The 12,547-nt window shown below is 40.6% G+C and overlaps 1 protein-coding gene across 47 annotated transcripts in view; it reads right to left on the bottom strand.

Annotated features, from left to right (window-relative positions):
- DOCK9 (dedicator of cytokinesis 9) overlaps positions 1-12,547 on the bottom strand; it is a 260,331-nt gene that overhangs the window by 48,829 nt on the left and 198,955 nt on the right. For all 47 annotated transcript variants that reach the window (XM_081046542.1, XM_081046528.1, XM_081046527.1 and 44 more), the window contains 5 exons: positions 10,370-10,548; positions 10,011-10,124; positions 8,061-8,181; positions 3,600-3,733; positions 1,462-1,576 (listed from right to left, as the gene is read on the bottom strand). In XM_081046542.1, the coding sequence (XP_080902668.1) occupies positions 1,462-1,576; positions 3,600-3,733; positions 8,061-8,181; positions 10,011-10,124; positions 10,370-10,548 (663 nt within the window). The remainder of the gene's footprint in view (positions 1-1,461; positions 1,577-3,599; positions 3,734-8,060; positions 8,182-10,010; positions 10,125-10,369; positions 10,549-12,547) is intronic.

Raw genomic sequence — 12,547 nt, 5'->3', positions numbered from 1 at the left:
AAATTCTAGACGAGAATATCTTCATGGCCTTGGGGGTAGGTGAAGATTTCTTAAATATGACACACACATACACACACAAAATTCTAACTATAAAGGAAAGAAACGAATAACTTGAAGGTAATTGAAAAACTGTTTAAAGAGGTAGTTGCATTTTTAAAATATGTGCACGGCCTTCCAAAGGGCTGACTTGGATGCAAAACTTCTGCTTTAAAAAGAAGTTACGTTCCAGTTGTAGATCAGATTTATTATTTAAAACTGAAAATATTTAAAAAAATACTTTAAACAAACAAAAAACAGGATTGCTGGCTGAAACTCACTACCATCATGTAAAGTTTAGAACTTCTGACTTAATGGAAAGAATTTCCACTTTATAACCCACATATCAGAATAATTGCCCCTTGCTTGCATTTGGTCATCACCCAAGGAAGATCTTGTTTGTTTGTTTTTTTCTGAAATAGCTATTTGAAAGGGACAAATTGCCAGAAGAATAAAATAGGCCAGTCCTGAAGCACTTAAAGGGCAGGTGTGCTGCTTCTAACATCTGAGTTGTAAGGTCAGGCTGTTTTGCTGCTAAGATGGAAGCTCGATATAAAACAAACACTATTTGCAGGGAGAAATACCTTCCACTATGCTTAATGTCCACACCTACTGCCACCAGACGTAACCAGTACCAGAGGTCTTCAGAGTCTCAAAAAATGGCCTGTTGTTTTCAAAAAAGTTCATCTTCACTCCCTCAGTGAAGCACACCGTATACATTCTAATTTGTTTCAGGGAAATAAGTCAAGAATTTTGACCAAGATAAACAATGACACGCTGGACCATGGCACAATTTCACATGATTGGTTATGTCAAAAACCAGAGTTGAAACTGTCCTTTTCATGGACAGCTTTATATGGTAAAGATAAAGCATTCATTAATGGTTGTGGTCATTTCTATTAAAAAATCGGCTTGTCGAATCCTTAATCAGAAAGTTAATCTACTATGGTACCACTATTTCCATTAGAAGACGAAAATAACACACTTTGCTTCCAGTGAAAACCAGAAATGTCACGCACTCGAAGTGGAAAGACGCGTAGGTATCCCCAACATTATATTTTATAATTCAAGATATTGACTAATAAAGTCATATAAGTTGCCAGTATTTCCTTTGCACAAATGAAATTTAAAACAAAATCAAAGGCTACTTTACTTATCTGCCTCTGTTAGTTAAGATGGTAGCTCTGAGCTTAATATACATTTATAAAATAGGCCCATTCACATTTTAGAACTCATTTTATAGAATATAATAATGAATAAAAATTTTTCCCAAATTAAGACTTATTTCTACTCCATCTAGAAAATTAGCATGTATTTCAAATAAGGAAGAAAATTCTTATATCCTGCCAAACAATTACAGTTTTAAAAAAATAAACCAAAGACTGAAACAGGGGAAGTGAAGCAGATACCTTCATTTTTACCTACCATCAGACATGCTTTTTAAGATGTAGAGGAAACACATCAGCAGGCTCTTAATCTCAGACTGGTCAAGTTTGTCACAGCGAACCACAGAATTTCCCAATGTGCCACTTTGTTGGTGCTAAAAAAGGAAATACACGTGGATTTTTCTTCTTCATGAACAGGTACGACACAATTAGTTTCACTTTTCTCCCTTGGAAGAATTGAGTCCACTCATACCAGGTGGAAGGTATAAGTAATTTGTCGATAAACTATAGGCACATCTTCGCCAAATATACACAAGTGCTGTTCCACGAAAGCTCTGGCTTGCCTCCTGTGCACACTTTCCTAAGGGACACGCCAGAAGGCACAAACCTTTCAAACTGGATAACCATAGTTTTAGTCACCAGCTTAGTTTTCAAATGCCAAGGAAAACCTCATGCAGAAAAAGTATGTGTGCTAGGATCAAACACAGAAATGACGATTCAGGAGACACTGCAGAACCAACTATTGTCTCCGGAAAACATCAGTAGCTGAAACAGCAAATAAAGTCTATGGCGCAGCTGAGTACCAGCCACAAAAGCCTAGAGCTGAGTCGCTGTCATTCAGTTGAAATTGTGTGGCACCCTTGGGGGAAAACAATGGGCAGGCGCCAACAGGGACAAATACGGACACCTCAGCACAGCACTGCAAAGACCTAAACTGATGAGGTCATTCCATCGTCAGCTTAGCTCAACACCGCAAACATCAGAAAGCATGGGGTGCAGGGTGAGGGCAGTTTTGCCACTAGACGGCAGGTTCACATGTTCAGAGGTTTCACATAAAAAAATATAGAACAAGAATCTCATCGCATGATAAAAACACGGAAGATTTTACAATCCTCAAAGTTATAGTTCCAATTGAACTTAGGAAAATGTTTTGCCAGATACCAAAGCAGAAAAAATTCCGTGAAAAAATATCTTTCATTCAAAGTACGAGGGGGCAATTGAAAAAATATAGAATACACAGGTTGAATGAACAACATCCATGAATATTTTTATGTAAGGCAGAATGACAGGTGCAATTAGTGGCAAAACTGTAGTGCAGATGTATCACCTGGCCCACCCACTTCATCAGAGCCGCTAGGAGAACTCAGGACTTCTTGCAGTGGGAGGGAAGGTGCAGCATGCAAGGTTTCCTCTGGCAAAGGTGGAATCGTTAGAAGGGAAAAATCCACAGTGACCCGGTTTTTCCTGGCTGACTGGCAGCTCTCCTCCTCCTCTCCGGCACTGCGTATGACACAAGCGGAGTGCCTCCTGAGCAGCTTCTCCCTCTACACACGAAGGCATGTTAGGGTCAAGGGAAAGTTCAACACATCATGACACACACCCACGCTTGGATGCTTGCGTCTCTGCAGACCCATTAATGCCAGACCCCGAAACGCGTCCGAAGACTACAGACCTGATGCCAAGGAAGGACGTCTTCCGTGTTTCTGAGAACTAGGAAGACATCCCTAAATGGTTCGCCTCTTTATTCATACAGATGCTTGCCTATACCTTGAAAGAACCAGTGGCCAAGGTGCGACCAACCTATCGCAGTTCCAGGTTTAAATACAAACTTTATCCATTCCCACAGAGTTCCAAATAGTCTGAGCCTTAGTTATTTTAAGAAAAAAGGTAAACTATGAGGAAGATGTGTAGTGTTGGAATGGGGGTTGGGGTTGGAATGGGGGTGGGGTGCAGTGTGATGAGAGTGATTTCAAAGGAAGCCTTATCCCTGAATCAACCATATGATCAATTAACCTTTCCGGGAGCTGACTTTGGACCTAATGCCCATTTGTGTGGAGAACTGTGTTGTAAAAGGTTTTCTCTGGCACACAGACCACGGAGATGCTAAGTGACCAGCCCTTTGATTTCCCTAGCTGGCCAACCTACCAGAACCATTTGCTCAAAGTGCTGCTCTGTAAACATTGCCCTGATCTGGAATCTGGGAAACGGGAATCAGGAGGTTTCAGGGAAGGGGCTCCATTCTTAGTTAATACTCGGATTATCTATCCCACATTAACTGAGTTGTTTCTTTCTTTTTTTTTAAAGGTTACACAATGAACACTAGAACATGAAGCATGTTTACTTTGGGATAAATCTATCTGTTGTAAGAAACACTTGAGTTATATAACAAGAACTTACCTTATCCAGGGAATTGCTTTTCTCACTATTCCTTTCTGGAAGGCTGTTCCCCGAATCTGTACTTATGAGGGATCCTCTTGAATCAGCATTTTTCACACTGTTGATATTTGGAGTTGAGGTTGTATACGGAGACGCTAAATGGAAATTAAGCCAAAAACAAAGATTTGGTGAGACAGAAACAAAATAAAGTACTGAATTTTAAGGGGAATTGCTTTTATGGCACGTATTTTTTCTGTTAGGAAATTGGTTCAAGAGTTGCATTCAATCACTTTTAAAGAACCAGGTCATACAAAGTAGATGAAAATAAAACTTTAATTAGAAACATTCAAACGTAGCTACCAATTCACTTACGAGAAAAACTACTGATTGCTAAGACTAAAAGAGCACATGCTGTTTCAGAATGGGATAGGATGAAGACTTAAAAATTTTTTAAAAAGATAAAATCACCTACAACTATTAATCAAAAAATTAAACCATGTAATAAACCCACAGTATTCAAACTGTATGCTGAGGTGCCCTAGAAAACTCAAGAGAGGTGTCACGAGATACTTTAGATTTTTAAGGAAAACACAATGATACTTGACATCTGTCGGAAACTGTAGTTTCAACGTTAAATCATGCTACATTCCTTTCAATGATGTCATCTCTTTGTGAAGCTGGGTATTTAGTGGTTGTTATAATGAAAAGCAAGTACTGGGTGAAAATCATTGTGGAACAGGAAATGAGGGCTGTGAGCAATCTGATTCCAAATCTGTGAAGCTTGGCAGTGCCCAACAGGCACACATCTCATTAGTAAGAGTTGTGGTTATTAAAAATAAAAAAAATGTTTTCTTTAAATTTACATTTTTTCAAATGCCTACTAAATTGTAAGAATATAAGAACGTAAGTTATTTGGCATTAAGTACCTAATAAATAGAACTGTTAGGTATTTCTTTTTGCCTGGGGTGTCTGTGAAAAAATTATTCTGACAGCAAGTGAACTGAGAATTTTGGGGAAGCTCTGCAATAAAGAGTTACAAGCAGACAGGAAATCTAACTCAGACATAAAATTTGTGACATCTGTGAAAAAACAGCATTTGAAGGCAGAAATCAGCCCCCCCACTTCGGTACTGTGGGATTTTTAAAAGTAATAGACTGACTTCCTGCTTAGATAAGAAGTAAGCAAATCACATAATTAAAAATGACTCTCAGCCTTGTACATTCTGTGCTGAACCAAAAGGCATGCCTCCAGCTGAGAGGCCTGGCTGGTGCTGCAGACAGAGGGCTCGAGGAGTCCTTTGGCCTGTGCTTAGCATGGTGTAAGCACAGTCTCCCAAGCCCAAGCTGAAGATACCTTTACCTGGCAGCTCCCAACACACTGGCCATTTTCAGGTTTCAGCCTGCAAATTAGCTGCCATGGACTTCTAAATTAATCCCCTCCCCGACCTAACACTCAGGTTTATCCACCACTATCCCTGAAAGTGATTCAGTGTGTTAAAATTAGGGTTCCCCCGGCAGAAATTCCAGCCCTTTCTCAGGAATTTTTTCCCCGCTTTCCTGTTCCCGAATCCCGAGATACAAACTGTTTTCTGTTCTCCATGATGAATCATTTCCACAAAGTGACGGCCTATACTACCAACCACTTGGGTTCAAGGAGACGATTTTCCCGATTTCCCAACCAAACTTTTCTCGGGATTCGGGAACAGGAAAGCAAAAAAAATTCCTGAGAACAGGCGGGAATTCCCACCTGGAAACCCTAGTTAAAATCAAGAAAAGAAGAGCCAGAGGAATTTGAAAATGTAAGTGAACGATGGAACATGTAAACCATTGCCCACAGGCTGCATTCCCCAGAATAGAAACCGTGTGACTGATTGTCACAAGAAGCAGGTGGAAATCCTAGGAAAAAACAATAAGCCTTTTCTTATATTCAGAGAGCAAAGAAACATACATTATGACCAAATTATAATTATAGTCCTCTAATGTACTTGGACTTTTAATGGACTTGGATATTTAATGTAGAACACAGAGCTCAGAACAAAGAAGTCCTCAGGAAAGTAAAATCAGATCCTAAATTCTCAGAGTTTTAGGCTCAATTCCGGAACTACAGCCCTAATCTAAGGCAAACAGATGAAAATGCAATAAATAAAGATCAACATGTTTAGAATTATGTTCCTATTGTGTGTGTGTGTTTATATTTAATGTCCTGACCCAGTACATAACTTAAAAAAATCTTAAACAGCATGTAAGTAAAATGTTAGTTTGCCTCTCTCCCCTTTGTACAGACAGCCCAAAGCAATACACTGAGTAGGGGGTAAAAGGAACCTCAACCTAAGAATGTGTGCGTTTTAAAATGAATGTAATCGCCAAGTACTTGTACCCAGCAATACATAAGTCAGTTTTGGAAATACATAAGTCAGTTTGGAAATGCACCATGTTCCAAAAACATTAAAAAAAAAACTTCTGAGGGCACATTCCCATTATGCATGGAAACAGGATTTCTTCTAAATGGAGAGGTAAAGAGAAAGTCTCCTCTTGAAGGATAATCTCTGGGACTAAAATTAAGTGGCAACTTCTTGAAGAATACAAGAAGAGTTGCTAAAGCTGCCAGAAAACAACCAGTAAACCTAATTCATAGGTGGGACTTCCCTGGACAGCATTCCTAAAAGTGAACAAGGATTTAAGCCTTTAAAAATGGGGAGAAATACCAATAAAGCCTGAGTATAAATAAGTTTGTTATGGTGAATTCCTATGAAGAGTAGATTCAGATCTTAAAATTCAAGAAAGAGTGCAAAGACACGCAGAGTCTCAAGTACTTTCCATCACTTCGCCATGAGCACAGAGTAATGGAGTCATGCTGAAGATACCCAATGTTTCATCTTTATGTTCTCAATGCATCCTAACCCTAACAAGGTGAATGGGGAATTGGAGAATAAAGTCCGAGTCGAAACATCACCCCACTCTAGTTAGATAATTTCCACAGTCTTGAATCCTACAGAGCATGATTTCACCACATTCCTAGACTCCAGGCCTCATCCAATTGGCTACTGAGAGTATACAGCAGAACAAGAATAATGCTCACGAATTATGCTTACTATAACGGCAGTCAAATATTAACACTCAGTGTTTACCATGCCCAGCATTGCACACGTCGTAGTAACTCTGCATCCGTCACCATGACTGTTTTGGAGGTGTGGACACAGAGTGAAGAGACTTCCTGCCTGTGGCAAGAAGTAAACGGTGGAGTCCAGCTCCCCAGCCACATCTGTCTGACTGTGAAGTCAGTGCTGTGAACCACTGCAGACAAAACCCTCCAAAGAAAGCCCCCGTCCGCAACCAGAGCAGCGGCTGAGCACATGGGCATAACAAGACGAAGAAGACTGCGCCAAAGCCTCAGGAGAAAGGCTGATGGAAACACCACGTGCCAGGCTCTGGTCTGAGCACTGTACCTGAATTAACTCATGTAATCGTTATGACGCCACACGAGGTAGGTAACTATGAAAAACATAATGAATATAAGCAAGATTAAGGATCGGTAGTGGTGTTGTAGGATAAATTTGGGCATCAGTGTAAGGTTCCCAGTTTTATATTCCGCCCAGTTTCATCACCTATGTGAAATAACCTATTAACAACAAGAACAATGCAAAAGGACAAGCTCAGAATGAACAGTCCTGCAAATTAATCAGCTAAAAGGACTGCCCTTTATTCTGCTCTAGGAGTTAGTCCTATTATTGGGTTGTCTAGATACTAGTCATAAGATGTTTCATTTATTCCAAGTGTGGTATAAAAGAAAGGTATAAAGAAAAACAGAATAAGCCTTTGAGTATCTATGACAATTCTGTGAAGACATTGTTTTTTGTAGCATTATCTTTATGAAGGAGCTAGCACAGGGGCTCAATTAGTTAAACTATTAATAAGTACACTTCTCAGGCATTTTCTTTTGGAGAAACTACTCCATTTGGATCTTGATTTATGCCATCTGTTTTCTTCTCCACGGGGACTACTTGTACATTATTTCAGAGAGAAAAAATATTCCAGGAAAGATTTTAGAAAACCAATTTCAGGATTGCATCCTAGCCATAAACCACTCTCTCCTTAAGTAATTACTTTGTCACATTTCATCTAAATTCTAACACTATAAATAAATCCTACTCATCCCCCACAAACATATGTGCAAAGATACTCCTCTTCTAAAAGCATACACACTCCAAGTGAAGATTTAAAATGATAAATTAACTTAAGTGTAAACAAAAGGCAAACAGTACCAATTAATTAAGTGTACTAGTTTTGGAATTCATAAGAATTTGGGATCTCTATTTCAGTGTAGAGTTGAGGGGTGTTAGTCGTCAAGTATCAAAACCAGGAAGAGAATTTTCAAAGCAGAAACTCAGACTTCAACGTTCCAATTTGAAATCTAACAAACTATTGAATTAAAGACACTTTCAGAATTAAACGAGAGTGGGGCAGAGAAGAGCACGAGCATTACCAATGCCAGAGATGGCGCCAAACAGATCTTTGTGCAGATTGTGATCCAGGGTGTTTCCAGATTTCTGCGGTGTCACTAATGGGGTTACAGCTGGCAAAGTAAGTGATTCCTCCTTCACAGTCTGTGAAGAGAAGAAATAATCAAAGATGATTTTTAAGAGGGTCATCAACTGTTCTTGGAATTGTGAGGGCAAGTGTTAGAACAAGACAGGACAGCCTGACAAGTTAAATGTGCCTGAGTGGGAGAAGCAGCTGCACGTCCTGTGACAGGGAGTAAGGTGGCGGTGGGACAAAGAAAGAGCAAGGAGAAGGGGGCACAGAATATTTAAAGTCTGAGGGAAGGAGGCAGAGAAATCTCAGCCCACAAATTCATTTCTCTCCCTAGAAGCTCTGACGTCCAACATCTAGTTAGATTATTTTGTTATGTTTTTTTCCTTCATAAAAAAGCCTCCTGGGCTCTTTCTCACTGGAACACTGGTTTTTTTCTCACGTCGGATATCCTCCCAAAGGAGCAATGGTGACTCACAATAGCAGCAGTAAAAGTCTCTGCAACTTTGGCACTTCACGTGAGCTCTCCATCAGTGGAGAAATTATGTTAATTGTGCAGTTATGTTACAAAAAGGAAAGACCTTGCGCTCATTCTTCTCAGGACTGAGGCCGTACAGAGAAGTAGTATTACGCCCTGAAGTACGTAGATGTATTCAGAAGTGCAGAGATAGTATAAAAAAATGGGACAATGCATCACTGTTTGGGGAAAAGGGACAGAAACATACAAGGAAACTCCCTAAGTGTACACTATGTGACAAAGTGGCAAGATCAACATCTGTGCCAGTTTATAGGTCCAGAATAAAAGGGAAAGGGAATTGCTGAACTGATAGCATCTGTCCAAATTAATGGCAGGTGGTCTCCAACCAAAAAGTTTTGAGATAATTTCTGGGATCATCCTTCCATCAACTTAATTTTCAGTACATTTTTACGAAGATAACATAAATTCAGGTGGTCAATTCTTGGCGAGGGAGCTTGCATCATTCACCTCGGCCTCTCTAACATCTCACCTGACTTTCTAATATCATCTGACTTTCTAATATTACAGACGGAGAGAAACTTTAGCCCAAACAGGTGGCATTCCCAAGACTGTGTTGTATGTTATAATCAGAACTGGGGCGAGCACTGAGCTCGCATAACACACGGGTTGGAACTACGTGTTTTTGTGTGTGTGTGTGTTTTTTAACGTCCCTCCACTATCAATATTTGTTGAATACACAAAGACGATCCTGAGGTTTTACAAGGTATTGGGCCAAGAAAGCATGGTTTTTATATAATGGTTTTTGACAAGAATTGAAGGTTTACTGACTGACCCCATTTTAGCCAGAAATGTAATTTACCAGGAGTACTGTGGATTATTCTGGGTAGTGGCAAAAAAAAAAAAAAAAAAAGGAAAAAGGAAAAGGACAGGTATGCACTGGTTGAACAGTGTCATCCTCAAATTTATATCCACCCAGAACCTCAGACTGTGATCTTATTTGGAAATATAGGGTCTTTGCAGATGTAATTAAGATGGAAGGTAAGATGAGGTCGTTGGGATTAGGGTGGACTCTATACTTAATCACTGTGTCCTTATAAGAAAAGGAGGGGATACCAGAGCCACAGACACACACCAGGGAGAAGGCTGTGTGAGGCGGAAGCTGAGACTGGAGTGAGGCAGCTACGAGCCAAGGAACCCAAGGATTTCGGGCGACCATCTGACGCTGGGTCTGAGACAGGGGACGTGCTCTTCACCCACAGCCTCCAAAAGGAAGCAACCCTGGTGACAGCTTGATTTTGGACTTCTGGCCTCCTGACTCTGAGAGAATAAATTTCCGGTGTTTTGGGCCACCCAGTTTGTGGTACTTTCTTAGGGCAGCCCCAGGAAATGAATACAGGCTGTGCCTACGTGACTATGCTTACGTACACTGCCAGGGTTGACAGGGAAGGGTGACACATCCCTCACGTTGATCCGCTGGACGTTTTCGATCAGCAGGCCAAACAGAGGCAGGTAGAGAGTGGCTATCCTTGCTTGATGGCTCTGAAAGAAAGGAGCACCTTGTAAGTTTCTCCCAGGCTCTGAGAATTTAATGACGGCCTGAGTTGGCAATGGCCATCCTCTGTATTTGGATCCTTCCTAGGAAGACTGCTATTAGATTTTATTGCATAAACAGAGAAAAGTCTTGATGTGGTTACCACTAATTTTCTAACTGGTTACGTTCTTTACATTACTGAAAATAAAGGACATGTATCAATCCATATTTCTTTTCTTGGGGGACCACTCACCCGTGAAGCGTATCGGTCATCAAAAGAATGCTTTATCAGCAGGTTCTTGAGCACGCTGATGGCAATCAGCCGGACCTCCCGAAATTCCTGCAGGGCGGTCCCCACCTCCCGCAGTAACAGTCCCACCAAGAAGTGGTTTCGGCAGAACTCATCTGTCAATGAGTAGTCCAGCTGGAGATCTGCAACGAGGATGGAAACTACGTTAGTCAGAGAGACTGTAATGCTCTTTGAATAAAATAAAAACCAAACCCCCCCCCATGCATTCAGCCCACCCTGTGTGTGTCACCCGAGGATTAGACTTGGCTGCCAACTGCAAAGGGAGGATTAGCGAAAAGACTGCTCTACTTCTCAACACATGGAATTCTTAAATGAAAACAAAATTTGAACACAAACAACTGCACTGCATTTTGATTTTAAAAAATATTATTATGATACATCCTATCTAATAAAGTTAGTGAATAGCTTTAGTACAAATGTACAGAATACAGAACATATATTACATTACAAATATAATTTTGTTATGGACATGAAGTTAAAAAATATAAAGTTGCACTAATTGACAGTATTATTGAGGAGTGATCTATGGATAATAAATATGTAATTAAAGAAAAAATAAATATACAGTCTATTAAAATGTTCTTTACTAAATCAGTTCATTTACCCATTTCCTGGCCATTAATACTCCCATTAAAATCCAATGTATTTAAAATTAACAAGTTAGCATATAACCTATTTATTTTGCTATCACTGAATGGAGAACTGATTTAATACAGAATTTAAAAATATATACTCTTAATACTTCTGCACCTCTAAAAGCACGTTAAAAACTAATATAAACTACAACTAAAATGTAGTAAACTAGTAACCCAAACTAGTGAATCACCATCAAGCTAAAAGACAAAACTGAAAGCTCTTCTGGAAAAGAGATAGAAGCAATCGTGAAATCTACAGAGGGAGGACAAATAGAAGCAGCTGAACATCACTCTGAAACACACCTTCTCAGTAAGCTATAGCCAGGATTTGAACTTTTATACTGAACCCATTATTAGAGAACCATCTGTAGAACCCTCCTTTGACTTTAATTCCATATTATTAACAATTACTTCTAATCCTATCCAAAATACTGACCCAAGTCCTAGGAACCCCTTTAACAGAAGCCAAGGAAAGAGATTTCTCTTTCCAGAATAATCATGTCCACTGTTTACGTTAAGCCCAATTTATCCTAATGGCAGTTCACAGCTTGAATTCATATAAACCCCTTAGAAGAAAACTTTACGAGTTTAACTGCAGACGTGCACACCCATGGAGAGAGAAGGGGCAAACAGTGAGAAGGGAGAGAGGAAGGAGAATGCTAAAACTACTTATTCCTATCAGTGAGTTATCTGTAGGTGACCTATGCCCATGCACCCATGTGACAAGAGGCAGCCCCTCTTGTCACCAAATACTCAGCAGTCTGCTGAGAGCTTGTGAGTCTGCTGGGCACCGGAAGGGGTGCCACTTAACTGAGTTCTGCAGGACAAGCAATTGGACCCTGCTGGGTCAGAGGGGAAGGCAGGGATTAGCAAACGTGCACTGCCCAACCATAGGTATGAAGAGCTGCCCTCAGCACTGACAGGGGAAAGGAAAGGATATTCACAGTACCCAAGTACAGACAGGCTAATGACTGGCTGTGAAGTGAGGGAGGATCTGATGAGGTTTGAAGTACAAGGTTGGAAGTGATTAATTCCAGCTGAGGTGCTGGGAAAGAGGGGGGAGGAGGAGCCTGGCAGGCATCACATTGGAGGTGCTGAGTGATTGGCTGGGAAGGAAGATGAGAACTCCCCCAGGGAGGTGGCTATTTAAGGTTAAGGGTGTTAAGGGTGGGCATGCCACGTTTGGGGTGCTGGGAGTCACAGGTGTGTCTCAAATGTGGGGAACAGTGGGGAGTGAGACCAGACAGCTGGGCCAGGGTTGGATAGGGGGATGCTGAATAACTGGCTGTTACTAAGGCCCAGAATGTTTTCCTTCAGGCTCGTATCTGGCTCAACCCCTCGCTTTCTTCGGATCACCAATTTCCTTGTCACTCTATCTCAGATGTCACCCCCATGTCATAGCCCCTTCCCTTGCTTTGTTTTTCTCTCCTTAGCACATTTCGCTCTCTAACATTCTACATGATTTCCCTTCGGTAACAGCCAGTTT

Source organism: Rhinolophus hipposideros, assembly GCF_964194185.1.
Source record: "Rhinolophus hipposideros genome assembly, chromosome: 4".
Taxonomy (NCBI): Eukaryota; Metazoa; Chordata; class Mammalia; order Chiroptera; family Rhinolophidae; genus Rhinolophus; species Rhinolophus hipposideros.
The sequence above is the reverse complement of the archived record's forward strand: the minus strand, read 5'-3'. Positions and strand labels throughout refer to the sequence as shown.